The sequence below is a fragment of the Oculina patagonica genome, chromosome 14, assembly GCF_052425735.1.
Source record: "Oculina patagonica isolate OP01 chromosome 14, crgOcupat, whole genome shotgun sequence".
Classification (NCBI taxonomy): domain Eukaryota; kingdom Metazoa; phylum Cnidaria; class Anthozoa; order Scleractinia; family Oculinidae; genus Oculina; species Oculina patagonica.
This window is the reverse complement of record NC_135771.1, coordinates 11,277,607-11,304,122: the sequence shown is the minus strand read 5'-3', so window position 1 is coordinate 11,304,122 and position 26,516 is coordinate 11,277,607. Positions and strand designations below refer to the sequence as shown.

Here is a 26,516-nt window from a genome sequence, read left to right as displayed (position 1 = left end):
TAGAATAATTTAATTAATCCGTGTTGCAAAACTTAAATAGTTTAACCATGCCATAGAAGGGATGGCGTTTCCTAACTAGCTGCCCCTTCACAACGCTTCATATAGAATTTAACAAGAGCTTGCACAGTAGAACAACAACAAAATTTAGCTATCTGTAGGGTGGGTCAGAAAAAGGTCCTGTGGTCAAATGGTTGTTTCGATAGCGCGGGCCCAAACCGATTAGCCTGCGAGTTGCAAGCTCACGTTAGGGTTGGGTGCATCAGAGACCTCGTGGTGAGCTGGGCCATTTACAGCATTAGCGGGGGGGGGCGCGGGGCCCGCAAACAAAAAAAAAAAAAAAAAAAAAAAAAAAAAAAAAAAAAAAAAAAAAAAAAAAAAAAAAAAAAGAAAAAGAAGAGAAAAAAAAAAAAAAAAAAAAAAGAAAAAAAAAAAAAAAATAAAAAATAAAAAAAAAAAAAAAAAAACCCCCCCCCCCCCCCCCCCCCCCCAAACCCAAAAAAAAGGGCCAAGCCAAAAAAACTTAAAAAAGATGGCTACGCCCCTGTTACAATGTCGAAATCATCAAGTGTGTAGTAAATAATAAAGATGCTAAATTTTAAGCTCGGTGATAAATAGTGAAGATTAATTTTTCAACAATCGGACACGAGCATGGGACTTGGACGGTATTTGGGAGGCCATGGGTTTTCGATTCCCGTCGGGAACTCAGAATTTTTCTTTGTCCCATGCTCGTGTCATTGTTGAAAAATTCATCTCCACTATTGGTCAATTTGAAAAGAATTTGCTTGGGTGGCCTTAGTTGGAGTAGTTGCACAATAAAATCGGTCTATGGAGCCACCCTCCATTTAGACAACAATATTATATTTGAACTGAATGTAGAAGTTTTCCTCAGCTATGTGCATGTATGCACAGATAATCTTTGCGCATTAACCCCCCCCCCCCCCCAAATATATATATATATATTTACAAACACCGACTAAAAGAACATTAAATATTATTTGAGGTAAAATTTCAAACAGAAAGTTTTGTTGACACAAGAAGGAACTTAATATTTCTTTTTTAGTTTGGCGGGGAATCAGGGAACTGTGTAGCTAGCGGTTTTCTTGAAGCGGTCTCCGCTATTCTCGCCACTTTGCTGCTGGCCGCACCGTACCAGTAGAAAAAGAAATTGTTCTTTCGAGTGTTTTTAAAATCCCATTGCGTGGAATTGCAGTTAAAACATTCGGAACTTCAATTAATAAGTCAGAATATTAATCCCTTTCCATTCCTCCAAATGGCTCTAATATTACATAAAGCGGGCTTTCCGCTTCTGTATTGGCCAATTTGGTTTTTGTCCTTAGGCGTGGGTGGAAAATTAATAAGCTAAAATGACAGTTTAGACGGCTTGATTAGAATTACAAAGACAGTCGATGTCAGTGGCAGTTTGCTTTAGGCTGTAGCAGAACAGGCGATTTAGCGTGAGTTTAGCGGGACAGACCGCGCGATAGCTGAAAGAAGAGGCCTTTTGTAGAGAAATTGCGTCCCAGCGACGAATAGAATTTGGAAGCGAAGTTGCCTTTGTACTGTAGTGCGTGTGGGAGCAAAAGGCATTTGTAAGTCTTAGCTTTACATGTAAGAGTTAGACCATCATTGCAAACGTTCGAAACTGTCTTATTTTGCGTTCCGTGGTTGGCCAAATTTGTTCTCAAGAAGAATTATAATATAAAAACATCTGCGAATGCTTTCCCCTTGTGCTATATTTCTCGTATTTCCCGTCCCCATGCCCTTCTATGATTGGTTAACTAACGGTTGCTATGAACGCATGCTCTGCAGGTCACGATCAAAGTGAGCGGAAATTTCAATTCAAGCAAGCGGGCTTTCCACGGCTCTCCGGGCGCTGAACTTTCCGTAGTTCAATCGTTGGCTACTTCTTCCAGGATGGCAGTATTTCAGCCAAGCGGCAAACATGTTCTTCACTCTATGAAGCCTTGTGATCTCTCTTCTTGCACAAAGAGGTACGAGAATTTTCATTTTGGCGTTCTGTTACGTAAGCGACATGAGACACCGCATGCATGTGCTTTCGACATTTTGTTTGGTTATGCACAAGTTAGCTGCAAAAAACTAATTTTTAACTTGATTCCTTTGCAGAGAAATCAAGGAATATTTTGAGAACTCTTATGATCTGTATGAGACGTTATTTACGGGTCTAAAAGGTGAGCGATCGCTATTCTTGATCTCTGCTGATTTAGCGCGCGAGCGGCGCGGCAGGGGTTTATATCCACACTCGAAATGTCACATTTCTTCACTTTTATTGGGAAATATCTAGATTTTTGCTAGATCGTAAAGCTCAGGAATAGAAAATACCCATTCATTGAGTTATTATGGGCCTTTTGATCGGACTCCGATCTGATAGGTCGCTATTTCTGTGTAGCATGACGAGGTTTTCTTTTTTTTTTTTTAATTTACCCACGTGCGGAAAATTTACATAAGCTGACGAATCTTGTATATGTATTCTCCCATTGCACTCGAATCTATCATATACACACAGATCATTCAATATTTGTTTTTTAACCAAAAGTGAAGTACGTCTGCTTGAAAAGAAGTTTCGTTTAACGTCTATTCGCTTACTGTCGCTTAAATATATTCAATTGTATAAATTCGTGCGTATGCAAATACATTACAGTTCTTTGGTAAAGATCTCTAAACTTCCCGTTCCATAAAATACCAGTGTGACAGCAAGGCTCGTGATTGAGGTTTCGATCTAAACGAAATAGAAAGTACAATCGATTTACTTTCATTTTGAAGGGCGAGCTTACTACATGTATATTTATATTAATTGTATTGTTAGACGAGCAGATGTACTGGCAATTGTGAAATATGTTTATAAAATATTTACATACAAAAAGTAATCTGCTGCGTGTATATCAAGAAAACTTCCTTTGTTGTAGGGAAACACCTTGTAAATTTTGTATACAATGAGAAATCTTAAATTTTCCATTTGATCAGAACATAACCACCGTCATATGGCTAAAAAAATTCAAGATTTTTATCATTTATTACATTCTTTATAGATGCAGTCGATGATATCTACTTTCAGTTAGCATTGCTGCAGACTTTAATCTAAAATCACAATATTGCATTTCCTGACGTATATTTTTACAGCCGTGAAACACACCCTTCAATAAAAGGAATGATGAAATTACAGACTTTACGAGGCCATTAAAACATGCTAAATGCACCATTAGTTTCTTCAATCTAGGTGTTAAAACTGAAATCTGTGAAAATTATAAACGTGAGCTTCCCAGGGGGGCTATATACTTCAGAATGAAATGATTACGAAATGACACATTTGGGAGACATCTTTTATTAAATTGAGCTTTACAATCTATCTAAAATATTCTCATTAGAGGTAGGGTCTTGGATGTACAAAATTGTGTAATTGAGGCAAAAATGAGATAGGGAGGGCGTGAATGAAGAAGTAATTTTAACGCCGTACTTCAAAAATATTCCCATTAACATAAATAGACACTCTGAAATACCACAACTACCGTAGAATTCCGTTTGCCCTGGGCTTCACTTCGTAGGGTGGGTGGGCTGCGGGGGGCACGGGGGGCTGGGAGGAAAAAACGTCGAAACGAGCCTCGGGAGGTGACGACGTTGACACAAAAAATAGCCCTGTTCAGACTGTCATCCGGTAGAGGGGGCTTCCGGGGGGCTTATAACCGGATGTATTTTTTTGTTTCCGGTGATGGGCCTATTCCGGGGGGCTTTAGCGGGGGGCTTAAACCGGAATTTTACGGTATGTCAAACCCATAAAATCAATTTTAGACCTTTAAAAGATCCTCTTAGAGCACAATTCATCCCAAAAATTGTCGCAAAAATATTATTTTACCCTAAAATAATGTACAAAATCAGGCACTCTTATCTGTTAAATATTCATATTTGTTAAATCATTCTTTTTCTAGATGAGTCAGCTTTTTATAAATGCCCTGACCGCCTTCGCCTTCCACTGATATTTTACTTTGGTCACACGGCAGCCGTTTATGTCAATAAACTTGTGCTTGCAGGGCTCTTGAAGGTATGTTGTCTGAGGTTTTTGTGGTGTAATAAACTGATAATAAAAGGACACGTGGGTGCTGTACACAGCGTATTATAGTGGGAGTTGCCCCGACCTTAAGCTTATGACAAGGGGTTTTGCTAAAAGCAGGCCCGCGGCCCACGGCCCGCGGTCCACTTCACGGCCCGCGGCCCGGCGGCCCACCTCACGGCCCGTGGTCCGCAGCCCACCTATATATACATATACCCCTAAAAGCTGTTTGAAGTGCCGACAATGGCCCATATTTTCTACACGAGCAACAAGTATTCGCGTGGGCACGTAGTAGACGAGGATCATGACTTACTGTTTCTTCCCCTTTTTGCACTTTGATCGCAAATTCGCCAAACTGATTATGAAACTCTTGAACGGATGGCTCCCAAATCTCTTTTTATCGATAGGATAGCAACGAAACCCGAAAGCCTCCATCTTGTTTTGCTTCTTCGTTCTCGCCCCAGTCTCATATTGACGTCGGATCGAATGCCTGGTTACTAAGCTACGAACGTTCTGCAAACGCACGTCCTTGTTGTCACACAAAAATGCATGGTAAAACCGTGTTTAATGAAGAAATATCTGTCAACAAATACCAAAAAAAGACCAGCCATACGTCAAAGTTGGTGTTCATTATATGAATGAGCTGAAATTGTGGGTAAGACTGAAGTATTTTCCTTTTCAATGTTAAGTGAGTTCACGTTCGATTTTCGATGAAGAAGACTCCTGAAGATTCGACTTTGGATTTTCTTTGATTTAAGCTTACAGGTGCCGCGGGCCGTGAGGTGGGCTGCTGGGCCGCGGGCTGTGGGGTGGGCCGCCGGGCCGCGGGCCGCAAAGTGGACCGCGGGCCGTGGGCCGCGGGCCTGCTTTTAGCAAAACCCTATGACAAGGGTATTTGACTCAAGTTGGAGTGATATGAGTTTAAGATGGTTTCCGCACAATTTTCGAGCAATACAGGCAAAAATAAAGTTACCAAAAAGACCTCTTATCATGGCAACAGTTTTAGTACAGCTAACAAAAACCTGCCAAAAATTTAGCACTCAAGCTGACCCCGCGAGAGAAAAATGGATTTGAAGTTGTCTTTATTTCAGTTAAAACGGACGTCTCGCGCCAGTTCAAAACAAAATGGCGCATGTTTTATACATTTTTTCGAGGTTTGACTTTAATTTTCTCGAGAATGCTTTAGAATTTAATTGCGGGGTCACTAAGACAAATGAATTTCGATGAGATCTTTTAAATAGTATACAAAATGTTGCCGTGCAATGAGTAGATTTTTGGTACTTAATTTTCGCACTCATTGCTCGAACTTTCAGCGGAATCCGTCTTAAGCCCTCTTTCTGGAGAGAGGGGGATGCTTGTTGGGAAACTTGAATTTAGTCCCCCATGGACATCACTCAAGCTCTTTTTGACCCTTAAAAGAGGCCATTTTTCATGCCTGATGATGATCAGTCTAGACTACCTACCGTAATTTCCGGCCGTTTACCCGCACGGCAGATTACCCGCACCGGTCGAATTTTGCCAAAATGAGAAAAAAGATTCAGCAGATTACCCGCACTGGCAGATAACCCGCACCCAAAAACAAGGAAAGTTATGCTAAATAGTGCGAGAACTCACACATTTGAAGTGATTTCTATGCCTTTCATGCTCGTGTCCATGTGAAAGAAGATAAAAGTTTCTGCTACTTGGCCACCAATTGGGCAGTTAAAAACACTCTCCTCGGCCATTACTTTCATAAGTTTGATTTTACAAGTTAAATATCCAATGTATTAATGTTTAAGACCTCACAGAATGTGAATCATTCGTTGTTGGAGCAATCGATTGTCGAGCGCCATTTTTGTTACGTTGAGAGAAAGCTGGGACGATTCGGCTCGCAATTTTCTCCAAAAAACAATATCTCGGGATCTACTGGGTCTTAGAAATCGCTTGAAACGGGAAAATGCTTTTTATATTAAGGCAGTGCTAACTGTAAATTTTTCACTGATGCGTCAAGTATTTTCGTAATATTTTTACACTTGTCAAAGTTTTGTTTACACACGCGCCGACAATTATATTTTTCATCACGTTCCACTAATTATGCGGCGGCGCCGTGAATTCAACAGATCACTGATATATTTATTTATCTCAGGTTCTACTAGGTCTAAGAAACTGCTTGAAATGGGAAAATACTCTATAACTCAAGGCAGCGCTAGCTAGGAATATTTCGCTGATGCATCGAGTATTCTTGCATTTGTTATCACAGTCAATGCTATGTTTATACTGCACGCGCACGTGCGGACAAACGTCGGCATCATGTTTCAGTTTAGTTGTGTTTTCCACAATAAAATTGTTTCATAAAGCAGAAACGCATTTAGGTGTGAATCTTTTTAAACAAAAGCTATGAAATTGACAAGGTAAGGAAATTATCGAAGCACAAACACGTAGGGAAAAAATTTGTATGGAATGTTTTTAATGTTTTCATCCAACTTACATCGGCTGCTAACTATTTAGGCGACATTAAGAAAAGCACGATACAAGAAGCGATAGGAAGTGTTTCTCAATTAAACAAACGAGTTATTACAACATAGGTTTGTGGCAAGCGTATATTTACTGACTCTTATCTCTGTTTTATCTTCTGTCAGTACTGTAATTATTGTTTAATACTTACGGGAAGATTAACAAATTATCAGATAACCCGCACCACTCTATTACCCGCAGCAGCGGCAGTTTACTGAAAAATTAACGTATAACCCGCGGGTAATCTGCCAGAAATTACGGTCCTTTTTTTATGGAAGCCCCCCCCCCCCCCGTCCTGTTCACAATACCCCCTCCTACCAAAGAATTCCCCCAAATTATGTCATCAGTTGGGGAAGTGTGGAGTTTTTGTGGAAAAACCTAGTACACGAAGTTTATGATGTTCATTCAATTATTAGTAATATTTATATACATGTATGTACTTTTCCTATTTTAGGAAAGGATAAATTTCTACTTTGAGACACTGTTTGAAACTGGTGTGGATGAAATGTCTTGGGATGACACGGTAAGAACAATGAATAGTTTTCCTATATACATACACAAAATATCTGCAACCAGGCAGGTTTTTGCTATATCCTCAAGTCTCAAATTTACCATTCGCCACCCTATAATTTCAAGTAAAAGGGCAACTTAAAATGTTGCGGCTTAGTTTTTAGCAGAAGTTAATCCTCTTTTCAGGAGAACTACAGGATGGGTGGAAGCTTTGTGTGGCCAAAGGTTTCTGAAGTTGCAGAATACCGTAAAAAAGCACGTCAGGCCATGTTGGACATTATCGAGAACACCCCACTGGAATTACCTGTTACTCAGGAAAGCAAATGGGTAAGTCTTGGTTTCAGTAGCATGAAGCGACTAGGAGTATTTCTACTCCCCCCTGGATAGGATGCTAGTCTATCGCAGGTTAAATTAGCCGGCACTATCATAATGCGAGTTACATATACCTGCCAACTTTTTCTGGGTCAAAGGCGTAAGATTTTTATCCTGAGATAGCGAGGATTTCCGGAGATGACACGACCATTTCCGAAGATTCCCGAAGATGTCCGAAGTATTCCGAAGACGTTCCAAACATATCCCGAACACAGTCCCAGAACGTGTTTGCTAAACACGACCACATTCTCAATGCTTTTCTTGTCAAAACTCTGAGATTTGGGGGAAAATATCTTCATTAACTCATGATCAGTTTACGTGGAGTTTTCGTTTCTCACATTGGTTTGAGTTCACATATTTTTGGAAAGTGTGCCATTTATGGCTGTAATAACTCACATTTTTCGACTAGGCGTGAGAAATTGGTTCGTAAGCGTGAGTTGGCGTGAGATCAAAGTTTTCAACTCGCAGGCGTGAGACTCACGCCTAAGGCGTGAGAGTTGGCAGGTATAGTTACATGTATCACTAAGTGCCTTGCCCAAGAACACAACTCAGTGCCCCTGCCAGGCCGGGGCTCAAATCTGAAGTGCTTGATCTGGAGTCTAGTGCGCTAACCATTAGGCCACCACGCCTCCCACTAGTGATAAACAAAATCTGATGACTGTGAAGCAAAGAAGTATGTTTGTTTACAGAGCGTTTCACAAAACTTTTGACAAGCGGTTTGCGAAGTTCGTTTGAAACTTCCGAAGTTCGCCGCGAACTTGGGAATTTCATTACGTAGTTGTCAATCAAATTGCAAACTTCGTAACGAAGTTGTGAATTTTACGTGCAGCTAAGTTCGCAAGATGAGAAGTTCGAGTTGCTTTCAAGTACATCTTCTGTCTATTTTCGATTGAAATGCCACAATAGAAAGAAAATTAATTGTCATAGACTGATCAGAAGTAAAAAACGAACGAAACTTCTCGGTGGTAAAAATACGTAAACGCATTTCCACGTTGCGCATTTCCACCTTCGACTGCAGTTCTCTGCTGGTTTTAGTTTCACAAATATTTCTTCGCTCTGCACTCTTTAATACCTCAAATTAAATGGGAGTGGTGATTCTTCCTGCAGCAAATCAACTTGATACATCAGCAAGTGTTTTGCATCGAAAGGTAAGCTTAGTTTCTTTGAAAACATCATATCGACTTGATCCGAAGTGAGACGTTTCAGCTGAAGTCTACTTGTAAATAATTCCGTTCGCTGAGAGTAATTCAAACATTAGCTGCTATGCATATGTTTTTCGTCCTTTTTGCCCCTAAACACAGCAATACAATTCGGCAAGTCTGCCATTACAATCGAAAATAGACGGAAGACTTGGAACTGTCTCGTTGAAAGCAATTCGAACTTCGCAACTTGCGAACTTAGCTGCACGTGAAATTTGCAACTTCGTTTCGAAGTTCGCAATTTGATTGACAACTACGTAATGAAATTCCCAAGTTCGCGGCGAACTTCGGAAGTTTCAAACGAACTTCGCAAACCGCTTGTCAAAAGTTTTGTGAAACGCTCTGTAAAAGCACAAGTATGATGCCAGACCAATTTCCTGTTAAACCCTTTTCTTTTCTTATGTACACTTTTTTTATTTCAGTGGGCTGTTTTCATGGGATTTGAACATGAAAGGTAAGGTAGTTAAATTAATTAATGTTCAGGGATAGTTACATGAATAATCCCAATCATGTAGCTGTAGCTCACTTCCTTTAATTTAAAGGAAGTGAGCTATTAGTCTATTGCTTAAAAAAGGATATTTGTTTCAGAAATAGACACAAATAAACCCTTGCAATACATGTATCTTTTGAGTTTAATTATCAAGAAAAATCAGGGAAAAAGTCGACTGTGTGTGTTTGTTTGTTCATCCATTCAGTTGTTTAATTGTTTGTTGGTTCATTTGTTCCTTTGTTCCTTTGCTTGTTTACTCTTGCATCATTTTAGAAATAAGAAATTAATTTCCAGCCAAGTTGACAATGATTTTCAATCTTTTTGCATCATTAACTATAATATTTTGTTTGATCAAATTATTTTTTGTTCTATTGATAGCAGTTGGGTATTGAACATACCAGTACACGTATATTAAGTACAGTTCAATGTATGTCCTACAAGCCCCCATTAATTTTTTGTGTTATTTTTTCAAAGGATACACTTTGAGACATCATCAGTTCTGATTCGACAGCTGCCACTAGAACTTGTACAGAAGCCACTAGGATGGAAGGATGGACCAGCTACGACAGGTAAAAATTCCTTGCACCAAAGCAACTTTTTGTTCTGTTTTATTTTGTTTTTTAACTGACAGGAAGAAAGGGTTTGGGAGGAAACATTTACAAGGGATTAGAGCCTGAGGAAGTTAGTTAAGTTAGATCAGAAATAAATTAAACACATCCTAGAGCTGTAAACATTATTAAGTTTTGATTCATAGTTAGTTGAGTTATGTAGATATGACTATTTAGCTATGTGTAGGCTAGAAGTAAACTTCTGTGAAGTTTAGTTTAAAATTAGCAGCTTGATCGATGATGCTTATAAGCAGTGAGCACATAAAATAATTTCCAAATTAAGAGTACAGTGAGGTGCTATCCCAGTGTCACAGTTTAAAATCCTGCCGTTACATTACCAGTACATTGAACAAAACTTTGTTGGAACATCGACTGCAACCATTTGAGTGAATAAAGACATTTACCATTATTAACCTCTACAAAAGTCTTTGTTACTTAAAATTGTTGCCACTCAGTAAACAGCCCACTTTTCCAGTTCTAACTGCCAAATACTAAATTCCTCAATATTCCTTCTCGCATGGAAATTAGACTGTCACTAAAAATTGAAGTAACTCTTTCAATTTGGAGAACTTATTGTAACAGCAAAGTTTGATTGTTACTTTGGGATTGCACTACTTTGCTGTAATTAAGAGGTTCTTAATTTAAATGGTTTGAGGTAGGGGCAAGGTAAGGGCCCCTGTGACAACTACCCCCAGGGGCAAGGTAAGGGCCCCTGTGATAACTACCCCTAATGGGTCCTTAGTGCTTCTCTGGCTCCCATGAACATGGGCCTCCTCTGTACTCTTGGAAATCGTCCCATGGACACAGGAAGCCTTGGAAAAGGTTCTTATGGATCTGCTCTGAATGGTGTTCCTTGCCTTCCAATAATGGTCCTTTGACAAATACTACTGCGATAAAAGGAGTCCCGTTGACGGGAATTCTTCCTTTCTTGAGCTTTTGATGTCATCACGATGATTGCAATCAAATTATCTTTCTGTATGAATCAGGAGAAACAAATCATCACATCTTGATAAGAACAATAAAAAACAACAACTAAAACACAGATTGTGATTTAAACTCGGACAATGTTCAAATTTATATCTCAGTAATTTCGCCAACCACAGTTCAGTTTCTACATCAATTAATATGTGAATTAAATGCACCAGGCAAGATTTTTTGTCTACCAGTCAGACATGTAAATCCTCATGAAAATTTTTTTGATAGGAATTTGACAACTTGTCTAAAAAATGCTCTCTCTGACAATACACTATTATAATATTAAGCCTATGAATTATTGAATTTAGAATTAATTATTGCAAGAATCAAACACATACATGTACATGATCTTTTGGCAGATTTTGCTCTAGTAATGTTTTGTGAGATCAAAAACAAAAAACACAAGCAAAAGTGTTCAAGTCTGTTCACAGCTTTATGAATATGGAAATAAATATGAAATGGATTTTCTGCAGCTTCAGAGCATCACATTAAAATTCTCATTTGACATAAGTGGCATACACGCATACACTGTTCTCAAAACAAGATAACATCCCAGGTGTTTGTTTACACCGCAACTTGATAAAAGTGAGCAATATTAATCCAGTGACTGTTTAAAAAAAAACTGTTTATAAAATGGACTTTCAGCCAAAAAAGTTTTCTTTCAAATTTGGAACGTTTTTAAAACATTCTTGCCAGGTTTTTCCTGCGTAAGGGGATGGGGGGAGGGGGTGGGAGGTGGGACAAAATAATAATCATGGATACATGCATGTGAAAGGAAGTCCAAGTTGAATGATGTGAATGTGATGTGAAAAGAAAGAAAAAATAAAATATGAAGAATGGAATGAAAGAGAATGAAGCAGCTAGAGGGGTTGGGGTGGGGAGGGAGATTTAGAGGGGGGAGGGGAGGGGGAAGATCAGAATGGGTGTTCGAAGAGGAAAACTGTGCTATAAGAGTTACATGTAATTCTTGGAGGAATAGTTGTTTTTGTTGCTTTTTTTAGTCTTGTACTAGGAGTGGTGAGCCTTGCTCCAGTTAAAAATATTTGGCTTAATATATGTTTCAATTGGCCTCAAGTTTCTGATGCAGTCTGTATAAAAAAAAATATAGAAGTGAAAATTTAAGATTATAATAATGAGTGCATAAATTATGCATACCTAAACCTGCACCAGTTCAAAATTAGCAGCTGTATAGTTATTGCAAATAAATTTATTCTTTTTTGTACTCCATAGCACAGTTTTCCAATAAAAGGGAGGTCAGATAGGAAAACCTGAGAGCGAGTGTTGTGAATTTTTATGGGGTTTACATGAGCCTTTATTTAAAGGGGCTGGTGACAAAAGGTTTGGTGATTTTTTTTAATCATGAGTTCCAAATTCATAATCATGAAGTATTTGTTCATCAATGAAATTTCAGCTACAGTGTTGCCTCAAGGTGTCAAGATTGAATCATAGCTTAATTAAATTTATTAAAAATACTGACTCATTTCTAGTAAGTCCTGAATACAGTAAAAATTGACCCACATATACATGTTCTTACTTACAAGTGTACTGCAGTATCATGACATCCTGATGGAAATTGAAATTATGAAATTTGTTTTGTTCTTGTCAAATTTTGACCATCCATTTTCCTAGCTTTCCAACATTTGTTTTTTTTTCTCGGTTTCAATCATTATAACTTTTTAACTATTTGATTTAAAGACCATCTTGTTTTTAACAGAATTACCTAAACTTGTGTCACCTGGCACCTTTAAAGAAAGTTCCCTTTCTTCACCCTGGAATCCCTCAAGGGCAACCCCTCCCTCCATTTTTTCTATATCCCATTAAACTGGCTGTGTATACCTTTTTAAAAATCTGGCAAGAATCAAAAATATTCCTGTTTGGTACCTACACAATGGTTTGTCAGCCCCTTAGTTTTCATCAATCTGTTTTCCTCATTGATATACCCCGAGGGATTTCCGCACCGAGTGTGTGTTTACACCAAATAGCATTTTTGTAATGTATATGCCAACTATCAGGAGACCCGGTGTTGTCCAATCCGCTGATTGAAATAACGGAGCGGGCTGTGAGCATGGGGAAACCAGAAAACTTTCCATCGTACGGCTGGGACAACGAATACGGCAGGTGGACCGCCAAGTGAGTTGGGTGTGAACACGGTGCATGACTACTTTTCACTGTCGATCATTTTAGAGAGTCTTTCAGACTGCCTTTGTATATTCTACGGGCAATAATCTGAGACGATTATACTAAATTCAGTTCGGAGACAATTTAAAGTTTGTGTTGTTTTTGTCAGGTCACTTTATATGCAATGTCTTGTTTACATGGGTTAGTGTTTATATTTTGTTTGACTTGTAGTGTTTGTCAAGAATCAAAAATGTATGTTTTGTTTTGTGTTCATCTTAAGTTTGTATTTTTTACATTGTTTGTTTGTTTGTTTGTTTTCTGTCACTGTTGTTGAAGTCATCTTAGAATTTAGATTTTGGATCAAAGAACATTTTACTGTCTATGCATAAATCGACTGTTAAAGTAAAAGAAGTTAATTTAATTTTGTTTTTAATAACTTAGCAACTAAGATTATTTTATTTTTATATATTAACTAGACAGTAAAAATTTCACTTTTTAATAAATTAATATAATTCATAAGTTAAATGACTGATAACAAATTAATTTTTAGAAATTTAATCTTCATAATAATTATGAAACAATAATACTGACAAATTGATGAGCTTATAAGAAAGGTCTAACACAGTAATGTAATTATTTATTTATTTACTTATTTAATCAATCAATATTACTCATAATAGTTTTAAAAAAATTAACTATTATTTTGTGGCTTTTAGAAAATTCTTACAGCTTTGAAAATCGTAGGATTTTTAGGACTTACTGTGTTTCCGTCTTAAGAAAAGCAAAATGTGTTTAAAAGTCATTGATGTGTAGAGGATTTATCAATCATCGTAAAGTGTTGTGTTTGAAGTAATATAATTGTTTTTATGTATGTGCTAACCAGTCGTCTATCAAAACCAAAATCAAGGATTGCATACATTGAGCACACACTATTAAAGATATGTACATTTAATTAATAAAAATTATATACTGGAGTGTATATTTATTAATTACGCAATTTTTACAATAGTTGTTCTAACTTATTACTGAAGTTGATGATATGCTAAATTCATTTGCTCTATAACAATCATATCTGATATTCAAAATTTTGAGGTATTAGTGGTTTTGCCTGAGTAAGTAGGTTGAAATTTTACTTACTAATTCATAATAAAAAATATTGTTTATTAACTAATATTGTAAAAAGTTGAACACATACATGTATGTAGCCACTATTCTGTGCACTGTTTATCACAATTATGATAACTATTTAATAATTTATTATTGATTATTGCATATTCATGTACTAAGTAATTACTCACTAATACACAGTGATCTAATTAGATTTATTTACTCAAATTAAATGTCTACTCGCTAGATAAATAAAAGTGAACCCCTTTTGACAATAAAACGACAGGGTAATAAATTTTCTAACTACAAGCAGTCCCTCCCTCTTTTTCTGAGTCTGTCAAGTGTGAAGCAAAAAATAAATACAAGTGGAGAACTGGCAGCTGGGAAGTCAGTGGGGGGAATGCATGGCCATTGGAAATCTGGGGGATATCCCATGGTCATTTTTCCTATTGCACTTTTTTATTTCACACTCGACAGACTAGGAAAAAAGAGGGACTTCTTGTAGTCCAATGGGGTAAAATGTTTCAAAATACCCTCTCAGCAGATTACTGTATCTGACTTAAATTAGGATGTTTTAAATTTTTTCTTTTCAACTTTTCAATTTTTTCTCACAGGGTTCCGCCTTTCAAGGCTTCCAAGTATTTGATTACTAACCGTGAATACTTGGAGTTTGTTAATGATGGAGGCTATGAAAATTGCAAGTATTGGACACAGGAAGGTAATATACATAATATTATAATATACATACAGATTACCAGTCACTGTTTGGGAAAGAACAAGATCGGTTTTAAGGGATCAGTAGAAATTGAGCCTATTCACATTGTAGACAGCCATAAACTTTGTAAATAGTTCCCAATAGTTTCGGGAATATCTTACTGTTGCAGAAACTATCATTGGACAACTAATGCGCTTTGGTTTGGGTATTGTTTATTGTCTTTTTTATCCTTTGTTTCACACCATTTCTTGATCCCCTTCATCCACATTACCAAAACTCAGAGACTTACAGGATAGTGCAGAATGCAATATGAGGGGTGTTGATTGGTAAATGTGAGACTTAGCAAGATGGCGAGACTGAAATCTTTTCTTCGAGCCCGAGACCTTTTTAGCCTTGCAAAAGAAACCGAGACTCAAAGAAGCTGTCAAAGAAAAATTTGAGACAACAAGACCCCTGAAATTTGGCTAAAATTTGCCAGACAATTTTTTTTATAATAATTGGCTAATCAATTGATAGCATAATAACAATTTCACTTGAGAATAAGTCGAATGAGTTCACTTTTCAGTTTGAAATGCTGTTTTATGTTTACTTGTAAGATGTTTAAAGACCAAACATGATAAATTTCGATTTTGGCATGGAGCAAACACCTAAGTCCCCTGACAACCTAAATCCAGGAGAAGGATTTCCCTAATTATTAATAGTATTGAAACCTCACACGTGTGGCCAGTCATCAGTCGACACTAAACAAGGTAAAGTTTGAAGAAAACAAGCTGGAGGCAAAATCAGAAAAGGTTCGAGTAAGAATTAAAGGAGGTTCAAGTTATAAAGGGTTGAGTTATCCTGATTCAACTGTTGAATTTCAGTAACTCCCCACCAGGTCCTTTTTTTTTGCTAATTTTGCACTGATAACTTGAACCTTTGTTGATTCTCATTGAAGGTTTTGAAAAATCAGAATTGTACAAATAAATGTACATTGCTTTTCAGGCTGGCAATGGAAACAGTTCCGCAAGTTGCATCATCCAAGTTTCTGGGTTTGTGGAAACAACTGCAAATCTGGCTGTGGTGCGGACTTGGCAACTTACTCTCACTGTAACCTAGCAACCGATGTCAATCATAATGGCCTGCAAGAAAATGGCAACATGAATGGCCATCAGAATGGTGAATCCAATGGTGTCATGAATGGCCATCAGAATGGTGAATCCAATGGTGTCATGAATGGCCACCACCATAATGGCTTGGAGTCTAACGGTGTTACAGCAAATGGTCACCCAGAGGTGAAAGAAAGCCCTTACAAGTAAGTCTACAATAATTATGTATCTGGTGCCGAAAATATTGAGAGCACAGCGTAAAAATGGTTTGTCAAGATATTCCGTCTCGTGAGTAAGTTCAAGCATCTTCGAAACTTCTTTGGAAGTCTTCTGGAAACTTTGTTTATCTTAGGAAAAGTTTGAAAATGATTGGAAAGCTTCATATGGCCTTCGAACAACAATCAGAAAATCTTTGGAAATCTATTGGCTAGAAACTGTTCAGAAGACAAAAAGGTGCTAGAACAGAAAAAGGTTGCCCCAAATATGAAAACCTGCCAAGTATTTTTAGGACAGTCTAAGTCCCCACACATTCCAAAACGTTTTGCCGCCTCGATCTGTTTTTCTTGGATTTCGACATCTTTTTCAGTCATTAACTTCAAAAACAACCTTGTTTATATCTTGAACTTGGTTATCTTCACAAACAGTTTGCAATTTCCTTTGAACTGTGGTAGTGAGTACAACCCATTTGTACTAGAGACTACATAAACATCGCTATTTGTTACAGTTGTATTTGAACTAGGTATGTGATTTTACAGAATTCAACAGAGTAGTGACTAGCTACTGAAGTGTAATTTACGTCCCTATACACAGAAAAAAAAACGAAGAGTGTTTCTGTCTAGGTACTATTGGTCTAATAGTTGCCCCTTGGAAAGTTGATAAGCTCGAAAAGTGAAGCTTTGAGGGCTAATACTGTTTAAATAGTGTCTGATGCCCAAGAACACGACACAGTGTCCCAGCCAGGACTTGAAGTTAGACCACTTGATGTAGAGTCCAGTGCACTAGCTGTTAGGCATGTCTACTGCATAAGTTAATGTATGTATGTACACTGTATGCAATGTAGCTAGTCTTTCTTTTTTCTTTTAACAAACAGATATCGTGCAATGTTTGAAGTGATGGACATGCCTATGGACTGGCCTGCAGAAGTGAATTATCACGAGGCAAAAGCATTCTGTGCCTGGAAAGGTTCAGATTATCGTCTGCCGACAGAGGCTGAACATCATGTCATGCGTGGACCTCAGGTAAGACTGAAAAGAACTACCGGTACTGTAAAATTTAAAACAATCCCCCCTCCCCCAGAAATACATGTAAGTCCCCAAAAGCTCACACCCAACAGTCCATTTAAGCCCTCCTGCATACAATTCCCTAGGCTTAATCTGTGTTTAAATGTGGCTCAGAAAGATACATTTTTTTCGGAATTATAAGCCCCTGTTATGGAGCATGTTTTGTATTTTACGTTGTAAGAGTACGCCCTGATCATGAGACCATTAATGTTCATGTAACGACCATAGGACGTTTTTGAGTTTTGTTTAATTATGTTTAGAGAGTTTACCATGTGGTATTCTTGGAGGTTACTAAGAACTTACAGATGCAGTATCATCAATTCTCCTCACGCCAGTAGGCGCATAAGGCCATAGATGCAGTATCACTTTTAAATAATATAATATTTAATCATCTATTCTTGTTAACAGAAATCTCCTACAGAGGGTACCTCTTGTGACATCATCTACCAAGATAAAATTGAAGCGAATGTCAACATGGCTTATGGCTCATCTACTGTAAGTTGATTTACCTGTTTAATAATAATAATATCACGCTTATCTCAGTACTGAGTCTGTTTTTATATGACAAAAGAAATACTCAGTTTAAAAGAAGGAAAAAAAATAAAAAAAGGAAAATTTAACCAAAAAAAAAAAAAAAAAAAAAAACGGAAAAAAACCGAAACCACCCAGCCTAAGAACACCCTCCAGACACATGTAGGTAACTGTGCAGTGTTATGAGTACGTTGCCCCCACAGATTTAACAGTATAGCAACAATGCCCCTCCCCACCCACCCTCCTTTCTACTGAATATGACCCTCGGGCTTGCATTGTATATAACCATAGATTTTGATACATGTCCATTTGATGATACAATGTAACTGAGCTTGCTCTCAGTCTGTTTCATTTTATAATACATTTACATGTTAAATAAGATTTAAATGGCATCAAACTCGGAAAAAAATCCGAGTTCCAGATGGGATTTGAACCCAGGTTGGTTGGTTGGTTGGTTGCATCTTTGATATGCCTTAATGTGTTTGTGTGATACTGCTCCAGTAGCTCAGTGGTTAGAGCATCCGTCCTAGAACACAGAGGGTCGTGGGTTCAAATCCCATCTGGAACTCGGATTTTTTTTCCGAGTTTGATGCCATTTAAATCTTATTTAATATCTTTGTTACTCACATTTACATGTATCTGTAAAATGATTCGAGGTACTTTGTGCAACTTACATGTAAGGTACCATGTGGCATCTTTACAGTAAAGCCCCAGAAACGTTTTAAATACCAATAATAAGCTTAACCAGTCTTGAATTGCAAAGGTCTTTCTGTTTATTTGATAAACCTTCCCTAAAAAAGGAATAAAATTAAAGTTCCTGAATCTCTAGGACGTAAGTTGACATCACAGCACTTGACTCTCAGATGATATCATTCAATATCCTTTAAAAAGAGTTTATTTTATTAATAATTTCGTTTTCAATTGTTTGGTTTCAGCCTGTAAACCTGTACCCGCCTTCCGAAACTGGTTTTTGTGATGTCTTTGGAAACGTGTGGGAATGGGTCGAGGATCATTTCAATGGTTTTTGCAAATTTAAAGCTCATCTGCTGTATGATGACTTTTCCACGCCGTGCTTTGATGGCAGACACAACATGATTATGGTATGTACCATGGTTCGTTCATTCTTGAAAAGCCCTTGAATTTCAGCTTCCATTTTGAAATGCCCTTGAATTTTTGGACGATTGAAAACACTTCACTTGAAAAAGCTGTGATAAAATGTTTTTGGAAAACATATTAAGAAAAACTTAGTTAAAAAGCTTAATAAAACGACGATGTTTCGACGTAAGCTAACGTCATTATCAAGTCATCAGAAGTGTTGATAAAAAAATGTATAATTATTAAGTAAAAACAATAGATCTATCACACAAGGAATAAAAATGTCTGAATGTTCTTTCAAACAAAGAGTTTCGCACAGATGGAGTCACTAAGTTTTTTAACTAAGTTTTACTTAATATGTTTTTCAAAAAACATTTTACTGTATTGCAGCTTTTTATAGTCAAATGTTTTAAAAAATCGCTTCTTATTCGAGTATTGAAAAGTCCTTGAAAAGAAGCTTGACAACTTACATCTGTTGCGCGGATTTAAAATCTGAACTAAAAGGCATAGCAGAAAGTCACTTGTCGTAAAGTTAGATGTTTTGAAAGTCTGGTAAGGTTTAACAACAATTACTGAACCAAGTGTTGAGAAAGGTGGTCAGAGCAAAAAAATCTTGAACTAAAAGGCATTGATGAAAGGCTTGTTGCAAAGTTTAACATTAGGACATCAAGACGATGAAAATGTTCATTACGAATTCAGTTATTAATTCACGCATGCCCAACGAAGCGGTAGATGTCCCAGGGGGACTAAGTGACTTAGCAACCGAATGCAGTTTTATCGATCACGAAAAACCGGTTTGTGACTCCGCGTAGATCAAACGAGTAAACGAACTAGCGAACAAATGCTTTGAACATGAAAACTTCGAAAAATTCACTTCAGACAAGCAAACACTCGCTTTAAATATCTGACCTTCAAATATGTGACCTCTTTTTTGGCGTCATTACAAGCCGAGTTTCGTAAACAATCAAAGAACGGCGCTTCAAAAAGCCTGAAAAGCTCGGGTCCTCTGAATTACACATTTTCATCGTTGTGCTGTCGTCATGTTTCTGAAAGTCAGGTAGGGTTTACATGTAGCAGCAATTACTGAAGTCATAAATAGTACTCTAGCATGGATAACACTATCCACCGGATAAATCACTATCAAGTAGACCCCCTCAGACCCTCCAATAATAGCGTAGTTCGTTTTGCCAACACTTATCTGCTGGATGGTGATTTATTCGGCAGATGGCATTGTCCACCCTTTAAACAACAGGGCCCAGGTGTATAAATGGGTGATGGAAAATTGTTAGGGCATCTTGACAGAATGCAGGGAAGTAACTTGCGATGGACAAACATCCCATACAGGGAGTTCAGTAGCAATACAATACTCTTAGCCTCTTTATTTTTCAACAGAAACTTGATTTCAACCGTCTTGTTTTGTTTCCTTATTAGGGTGGCAGTTGGGTGTCGACTGGGGACGAGGCATCACGATTCGCCCGCTTTGCTTTCCGTCGCCATTTTTTTCAGCATCTGGGTTTTAGGATTGCCCAGTCAGTTGTGGACAATCCCCCGGTTCGTTTGGTGGAAACGCCTGTTTTTGTACTGGGAGTTGGTGTAGAAGGTAAGTTCTAAGTAAATTCCTCAAATTCATCCTTCAGTTTTGCTGCAGTTCAGTGATTTTCTGTTAAAATGTGTGATAAAACAAGTGACTGGATATCCTCCTACGCGGACGCTCTTTGGGCTCGTCACACGTTCCTCCCCGAAGAATTAAAAAAAAATACAAATTAGCAAGTTCGTAATCTGTCTTTATCTTCGCCAATGTTAACCATCCTTGTTCCTTTTTGGTTTATTATTACATCTTTGCTGTTTATCCACCTTAATAAACTATTAGTTTGAATTTACCTTCCAGTCAAGTTGTTGTTGAATTGCAAAAGATGACTTTAGATACCGCGCTTGGTTTTGAATTTAAAATATTTTTTTATTTTTTTTTATTAAAAAAAAAAAAAAAAAAAAAAAAAAAAAAAAAAAAAAAAAAAAAAAAAAAAAAAAAAAAAAAAAAAAAAAAAAAAAAAAAAAAAAAATAAAAACTTCAGCTCTTTTTTCGCGCGCAAACAACAACCAATCAGAGACGCTACACGGATCTCTGTAGAACTACGTCATCAGTAAGGAATTTTTCGGGTCGACTCAGGCCCCCCTTCGAGCAGGAAAAGATTGAGCGTGGAAAGGGAAACTTCCTTTCTATCAACGTAGCATTATCCAAATGCTTTAAAAAAGAGCTTAAAAAGCTAAATGACATTAAAATTCAAACATGCAGGAAGAGATTTTATGTAAGAAACAGTAAGCTGATCCCTATGGCAAGGAGAAGAGCTTGAGACAAAAGAAAATAAAATAGCTGTAGAATATATTTGCCCAAATAATTTTCTTTTTAATGTCTGATAAAGCAAGCGACTGGATATTTTCTTTTGTCTCAATCTCTTCTCCTTGTCTTAGGTATCAGCTAACCGTTTTTACATATTATCTCGAGATTTTAATGATCCAGGTTTTCAAGAGATCCGGCTTGGTTTGTCGTTGTGGACTTGTCTATATTAGAGTTTTTGGGATGAGATTTAGCAGACGAAAAGAGACTCTTTCATGCATTGTTTTTGTGTCTTATTACAGATAATCCTCCTACACTGCCTGGAGTAGATGACAGCAATGCATATGTCAGCACTACCAATTATCAGTATCATGATGATGCTGAGGAGTTTCTGTACAGCGAAGTTTTGTCCCATTATGGGGATCTTTTGGTGAGTGTTACATAAAGCATCTATCAAGCGGCCCTTGGGATGATTGGCTGCTCGGTAGGTGTGGTGACTTGCGAGACCATGACGAAATCGAGAATAGCATGACCTGGCGTGACTAAAGCGACTAAATAACGTGATCTAGAAACGTCGAATTGACTGAATTGTGTGACTACTTCGTGACAGACTCGTCTCAACAGCGTGACCTAAAGTACCAAACTGCGTGACCTGGCGTAACACAATCACCTAACATAGTGTGACCTAGCGTGACAGAATATACAAAATGACATGCCCTGATATTCATCCGTCAACTTGTAAGAAGTTTATCCATGGACGGCTTCTAAGCCAATCTTTTTGTATTGTCACTTGACTTAATTCAATCGTTACCAATCATTTTTTTTGCTTGCAAGTGGTCCCTTTGCATTTTTTTGGTTGACTGACACTGCATGTTTTTCAGGGAGTTGAAAGCGATGCTGATGACTGCAAGCAGATTGCACAGATGTGTCAAGAAGCCGCACAGCAGTACGAATGTCCAGTGAAGAAAGCCTTGGATGTTATGTGCTCCGTGGGTCGGTTCTCGTATGAACTCAGCAAGTTCTTGGAAGAGGTACTGTAAAAACATAAACAGTTCTATTGTCGTTGATCTTAGCACGAGTTTGAAACGCTCCAAAACAAACTAGAGCAGTGAGGTCCAAAAATAACAGTTTGATTTTGCAGAACACTGCTAGATAACTGACTGAAACACAGTCATTAGGAAGTTAGGATGGCTAAAGATGGCATTGTTTTCAATACAATGCTGTTAGAGTTCGTACAGATTTTGTTTCACAAAATAATAAAACGCACTTGACTGCTTTTAGAAAGTTCTGAGCACTATAACCCACGCAGAAACGTTGGCATTTAAGGGCTTTTTTTTTTGGCTTTTTTTTGTCCTTTTTCCGTCGCCATTTACAATTTTTTTAAACTTCATCATTTTTTTAAACTTCATCATTTTCGAATCTTTGTTGTGACTTGGAAGAATTAGTTGCGGCTTTGACAAAAAGCCCCTTTAATGCAACCATCTTTGTTAATATATCATGTATTTTTTCAGGTGATTGCTATCGACCATAGCGGCCGATTGCTCGATGCAGCACTCAAGCTGCAGCAAGGGAAGTCATTGGAGATCAAGTGTGCCAATGACTTGCCTTTGGTCAGTATTCCACTGAACGAGATTGAAGCCAACGTTGATCAAGTGCATTTCCAACAGGTTAGTGTATCTCGCTGTCCATACTTTCCATGATTCAAGCTTAATCCACAGACTTAGAAGTTAGAATCACCTTGTACAGCATAATAAACAGTACCACATAAAAGCGCTGCTCAGTAGCTTTCATTTAATTGGCCACTTCACAGACGCAGAACTTTGAACTACCTTTTACAGCATAATTAACAGTACCACATGAAAGTATTGCTCAATAGCTTTCATTTGAATGGCCACACACTAGGGTTTCATCCACAGACTAAGAAGTTAGTATCCCCTCGTACAGCATAGTAAACGGTACCACGTGAAAGTACTGCTCAATAGCTTTCATTTGAATGGTTACACACTAGGGTCTCATCCACTGACTTAGAAGTTAGAATCACACAGGAAAGTATTGGTCAATATAGAGACTAAAGTTTTTATGAGTCAAATGAGTCAATGAGTCATGAGTCAATGAGTCAATGAGTCAAATCTTAAATTAGAGTTATAAATTTGAAGATAGTGCTACCCCTACTAACAAATAAAAGCTAACTGCAAGCAAACCAGAGTCGAACTAACCGCAACAAACAGTACCTTTTGTATCTCGTTTCAGTTTACCTGGTTGCCGAATGAGATTGGTATTTATGACATGATTATCATGTCTTGCCTTCACCGCCTGTCCAATCCAAAAGGTAATTACACTAACTATGTATTGGTATGAAGCATGATAGAGCAGTTTTCAATTGAGTGTCGTAAAACCAAAACCAAAGTAATTACTCTGGCCAATCACAAAGAACACAGACAATCCAGTGAACCAATCAAAACTCGAAGCAAATACATGTGGCTGGTACGAAGCGCGGGAAAACGTGCGCGAGCGAGTCACGATTGGTTTTGGTTTTAATTCTGATTGGCTGAGAAAGTGGCGCGAGATTTTTAAGCCAATCACTAAGCGTAGCAATGCAAAACCAAAGCAAACGCAATTAACTTTCGACACTCAAGTGAAAACCGCTCTATTGTAGATAAATTAATTGGTTCATCACAACCTTAGAAGTTTCTTAGTGTTCACCAAATGACGTAAAACAAAGTATACCTGATTGAAGAAACGTTGACCCGTGAAAAGCACAAACAATAAACGATGCGACACAAATGTTGACTGGGAAATCGGAAAAAAGTAATCGTCTTCTGTGACAGAATGAACATACTAATAAGACAGGTTGCATAAATCATGCTTTCAACGCTCTCAAAGAAAAAAAATGCCTTGATTATAAATAAATTGAACATTACTAAGCTGACCAATGCTGTGTACCCAGAATCCCATTCGGTCTTATCGTTCAAGGTTTGTGCTTTTCACGGGTCAACGTTTCTTCAATCAGGTATATTCAAAAGACATAAGCAATACCCAACCGCAGCACAATAACTTTTAAACTTACAACAGTTTCTGCCAAACCAAGATATACCCACAATCTTAGACAAAACTAACTTTTAAAGCACCGTGACACAAAATCACTCCTTCAAAATCTCAGAACTCATCGCCATTTCCGAGTTACCCTTTGCCTCTGTTTCAAAATGAGTCTACGTGCGAAACCATTCAAATGAAAATGAGTTTGATTTGCATGAAAATGGACCTGTAGGTGAACTTGTTTTCATATGAATGGTTTCACACGTAGACTCGTTTTGAGACAGGGGAACTCAGAAATAGCATATTGTATGGACAATTAGTAAGTAGAAAAATATTTCAATCAGTGGAGATTTTCTACCGTTCTATTGCATGGAATGTCTGCGGAATGATAATGGTTTCTTGTCTCTCTCCAGCCTGGTTGATTCGCCTGTGGGAGATAATTAATCCGAGTGGCCTGGTGATCATCAAGACCAACGTGGACTGGGACCTAGAGTCGCTGAAAGCTGTGCTGGGAAACAAGTAAGGATATTCGTAATAAATTGTCAAGTTATTGTTTTGACATCTTGCTCGTGGCTTTCCAAAAGATTCGACAACTGAAGTATTTTCTGATAGTTTCAAATTCTTTTTCACCAAGTGGATACGTTTCAGTGAACATCATTCTTGTGACTTCTCGTCCCTGAGCCGCTTTTCACTCTTAGCCGGCGTAGCCTGTGCACGAAAACAGGTGGCTCTTGGGACACATGATTTGATTGGCTAGTTTTTTACAAAGGGAGTTCTAAATCTAACCAATCAAATATTGTGTCCCCAGAGCCACCTGTTGCTCGTGCACAGGCCCTACCGTCTAAGACGGACAGGTGACTCTGGGGACAAGAATTTGAATGTTTGTTCTCGCGTATTGTACTACTAAAGTGATTATTTAATACTACAAAAGGTGGACTAATTTCTTATTTCTTTTTCCACTTTAAGGTTTACTCTCCTGGAGCAACGCCTGGTTCGCAGCAAGCGCGAGGGTCTGCGCAAATCTGACATGTGTCACTCAAGCGTCACCATCTGGCGTACACAGCACTAAGCTGGCTTCCTTATGAATCGTTGTGGAAAACAGATGCATTGTCACGTTGAAACGTCACTGAATAGTCAATTGCTGGTTTATTACTTATAATAGCGTATTTCGCGTAAATCCTCAGTCAGTCTTTTGCATACTAATTGTACTGTGTAGTTCGATCAAGAAATTTGTTTTTCGCTCAATTTTGGTCCCTACTCGACTCGAAAGGCGTTCAAAATTTGACTTGTAAAATTTCATTCAAAAGACGTAATCCCATTGTTCGCTGATATGATAAGGTGTGACTTGCCCGCAAGCAACCTTCCTAATTCTCTACCAAAATCTTTAGTTCCAGATTTGTAAGCGATTCTAAGCGTTTCTCGGTTTCATTCTACGCATTTTGCCTGAAGACCCATCATATCCAGTTTATCCGCAAGGTGTTAAACTCACCCAGCAATTTGATTTTTTTTTTCAGTGCCGATTCCGTGACCTTCGCAATGTTCCCACAACGATTCATGGGGTTCACACCCTACAAAGTATTCCCAACAATGTTTTTTGTAATCTTTGAGTGTGTCCCCACCATAAATATTTAACCGTTTATATTTAACCGTAAACGCTAAAGCATAGTATTGAGCATAGTTGCATATAGCTGTTTAGATATATCATGTGTGCTACAGTACTCAACAAAAGTCCTTAGGACTCTCAGAAAATAAAATAAAATAAAAAACAAACAAACAAAAACAAAAACAGACGTGAGAAATATTTCGTCAATACTTTCGAATAAGACTCTCTCGTTTTGTAATGTTGACAAAACTGATAGCGAGGTTTTCGCAGAACATAGCACTTTAAGGCATTTGCCTAAACATTTCAAGTGTTCTTAGTTCGTAAGACAAGGAAAAGTTGCGTTCATTAAAGAAGTTGATAACTGGCTTTCATTTGATTAAGAAAGTGCAATTAATCGTAGTTGGTGAAGTATTCGCTTTAAACATGTGCTATTGCTGACTGAGTTAGCAAGTCTCATCGAGTAGCAAGACGGAAACGTCGTAAAAATATGTTTTGTTATTGTAGGTAGGACTTTGAAATTGCTCTTGAGTTAGCTAGAATTTATAAGATAAGAAAACTTAATTGATAGATACGAAAATGCAACTGATAAGTTGACTGGAAGTCAAGTATATTCTTGTTATTTTTTGCAAGCTTTTAGAATATTGCTGTTTAGTTTGCTTATTAATGAAATATGTAACTGCCGAGTGGAATTCGTGTGAATGACTCGCAAAGACGAAGCGTTTAATACGAAACTTTGGCAGCAATAAAGCATGTTGACTTTACTAATCGAGTGTCTTTGTTATTAAAAGTTGGTCTTTCTTGTTACTCAAACCCTAGGGGCAGCTGGGACACGTCGGGTAAAGGGAGGTACCCATCAGTATAGGAAGTATCTCAACGGGGTATAAGGGGATGTCCCACC

General features: G+C 37.8%; 1 protein-coding gene and 1 non-coding gene across 4 annotated transcripts in view; both read left to right on the top strand.

Moving 5' to 3' along the window:
• LOC144637501 (uncharacterized) overlaps window positions 1-26,379 on the top strand; it is a 39,348-nt gene extending 12,969 nt beyond the window's left edge. For 2 of the 3 annotated variants that reach the window (XM_078496566.1, XM_078496568.1), the window contains exons 2-21: window positions 1,810-1,991; window positions 2,125-2,189; window positions 3,942-4,054; window positions 7,011-7,079; window positions 7,253-7,393; window positions 9,060-9,091; window positions 9,602-9,696; window positions 12,723-12,840; window positions 14,550-14,653; window positions 15,635-15,944; window positions 16,829-16,976; window positions 17,427-17,513; window positions 18,485-18,649; window positions 20,076-20,244; window positions 21,282-21,409; window positions 21,861-22,010; window positions 22,491-22,646; window positions 23,230-23,308; window positions 24,429-24,534; window positions 24,982-26,379. In XM_078496566.1, the coding sequence (XP_078352692.1) occupies window positions 1,915-1,991; window positions 2,125-2,189; window positions 3,942-4,054; window positions 7,011-7,079; window positions 7,253-7,393; window positions 9,060-9,091; window positions 9,602-9,696; window positions 12,723-12,840; window positions 14,550-14,653; window positions 15,635-15,944; window positions 16,829-16,976; window positions 17,427-17,513; window positions 18,485-18,649; window positions 20,076-20,244; window positions 21,282-21,409; window positions 21,861-22,010; window positions 22,491-22,646; window positions 23,230-23,308; window positions 24,429-24,534; window positions 24,982-25,084 (2,415 nt within the window). In that variant the 5' untranslated portion in view covers window positions 1,810-1,914 and the 3' untranslated portion in view covers window positions 25,085-26,379. Of the gene's footprint in view, window positions 1-1,401; window positions 1,590-1,809; window positions 1,992-2,124; window positions 2,190-3,941; window positions 4,055-7,010; window positions 7,080-7,252; window positions 7,394-9,059; window positions 9,092-9,601; window positions 9,697-12,722; window positions 12,841-14,549; window positions 14,654-15,634; window positions 15,945-16,828; window positions 16,977-17,426; window positions 17,514-18,484; window positions 18,650-20,075; window positions 20,245-21,281; window positions 21,410-21,860; window positions 22,011-22,490; window positions 22,647-23,229; window positions 23,309-24,428; window positions 24,535-24,981 lie in introns of those variants that run through there. The other variant, XM_078496567.1, reaches the window with a different exon arrangement.
• Trnal-uag (transfer RNA leucine (anticodon UAG)) lies at window positions 18,044-18,117 on the top strand. Its single transcript has one exon. It is a non-coding gene; the product is annotated as a tRNA-Leu (tRNA).
• Window positions 26,380-26,516: the final 137 nt, after the last annotated feature.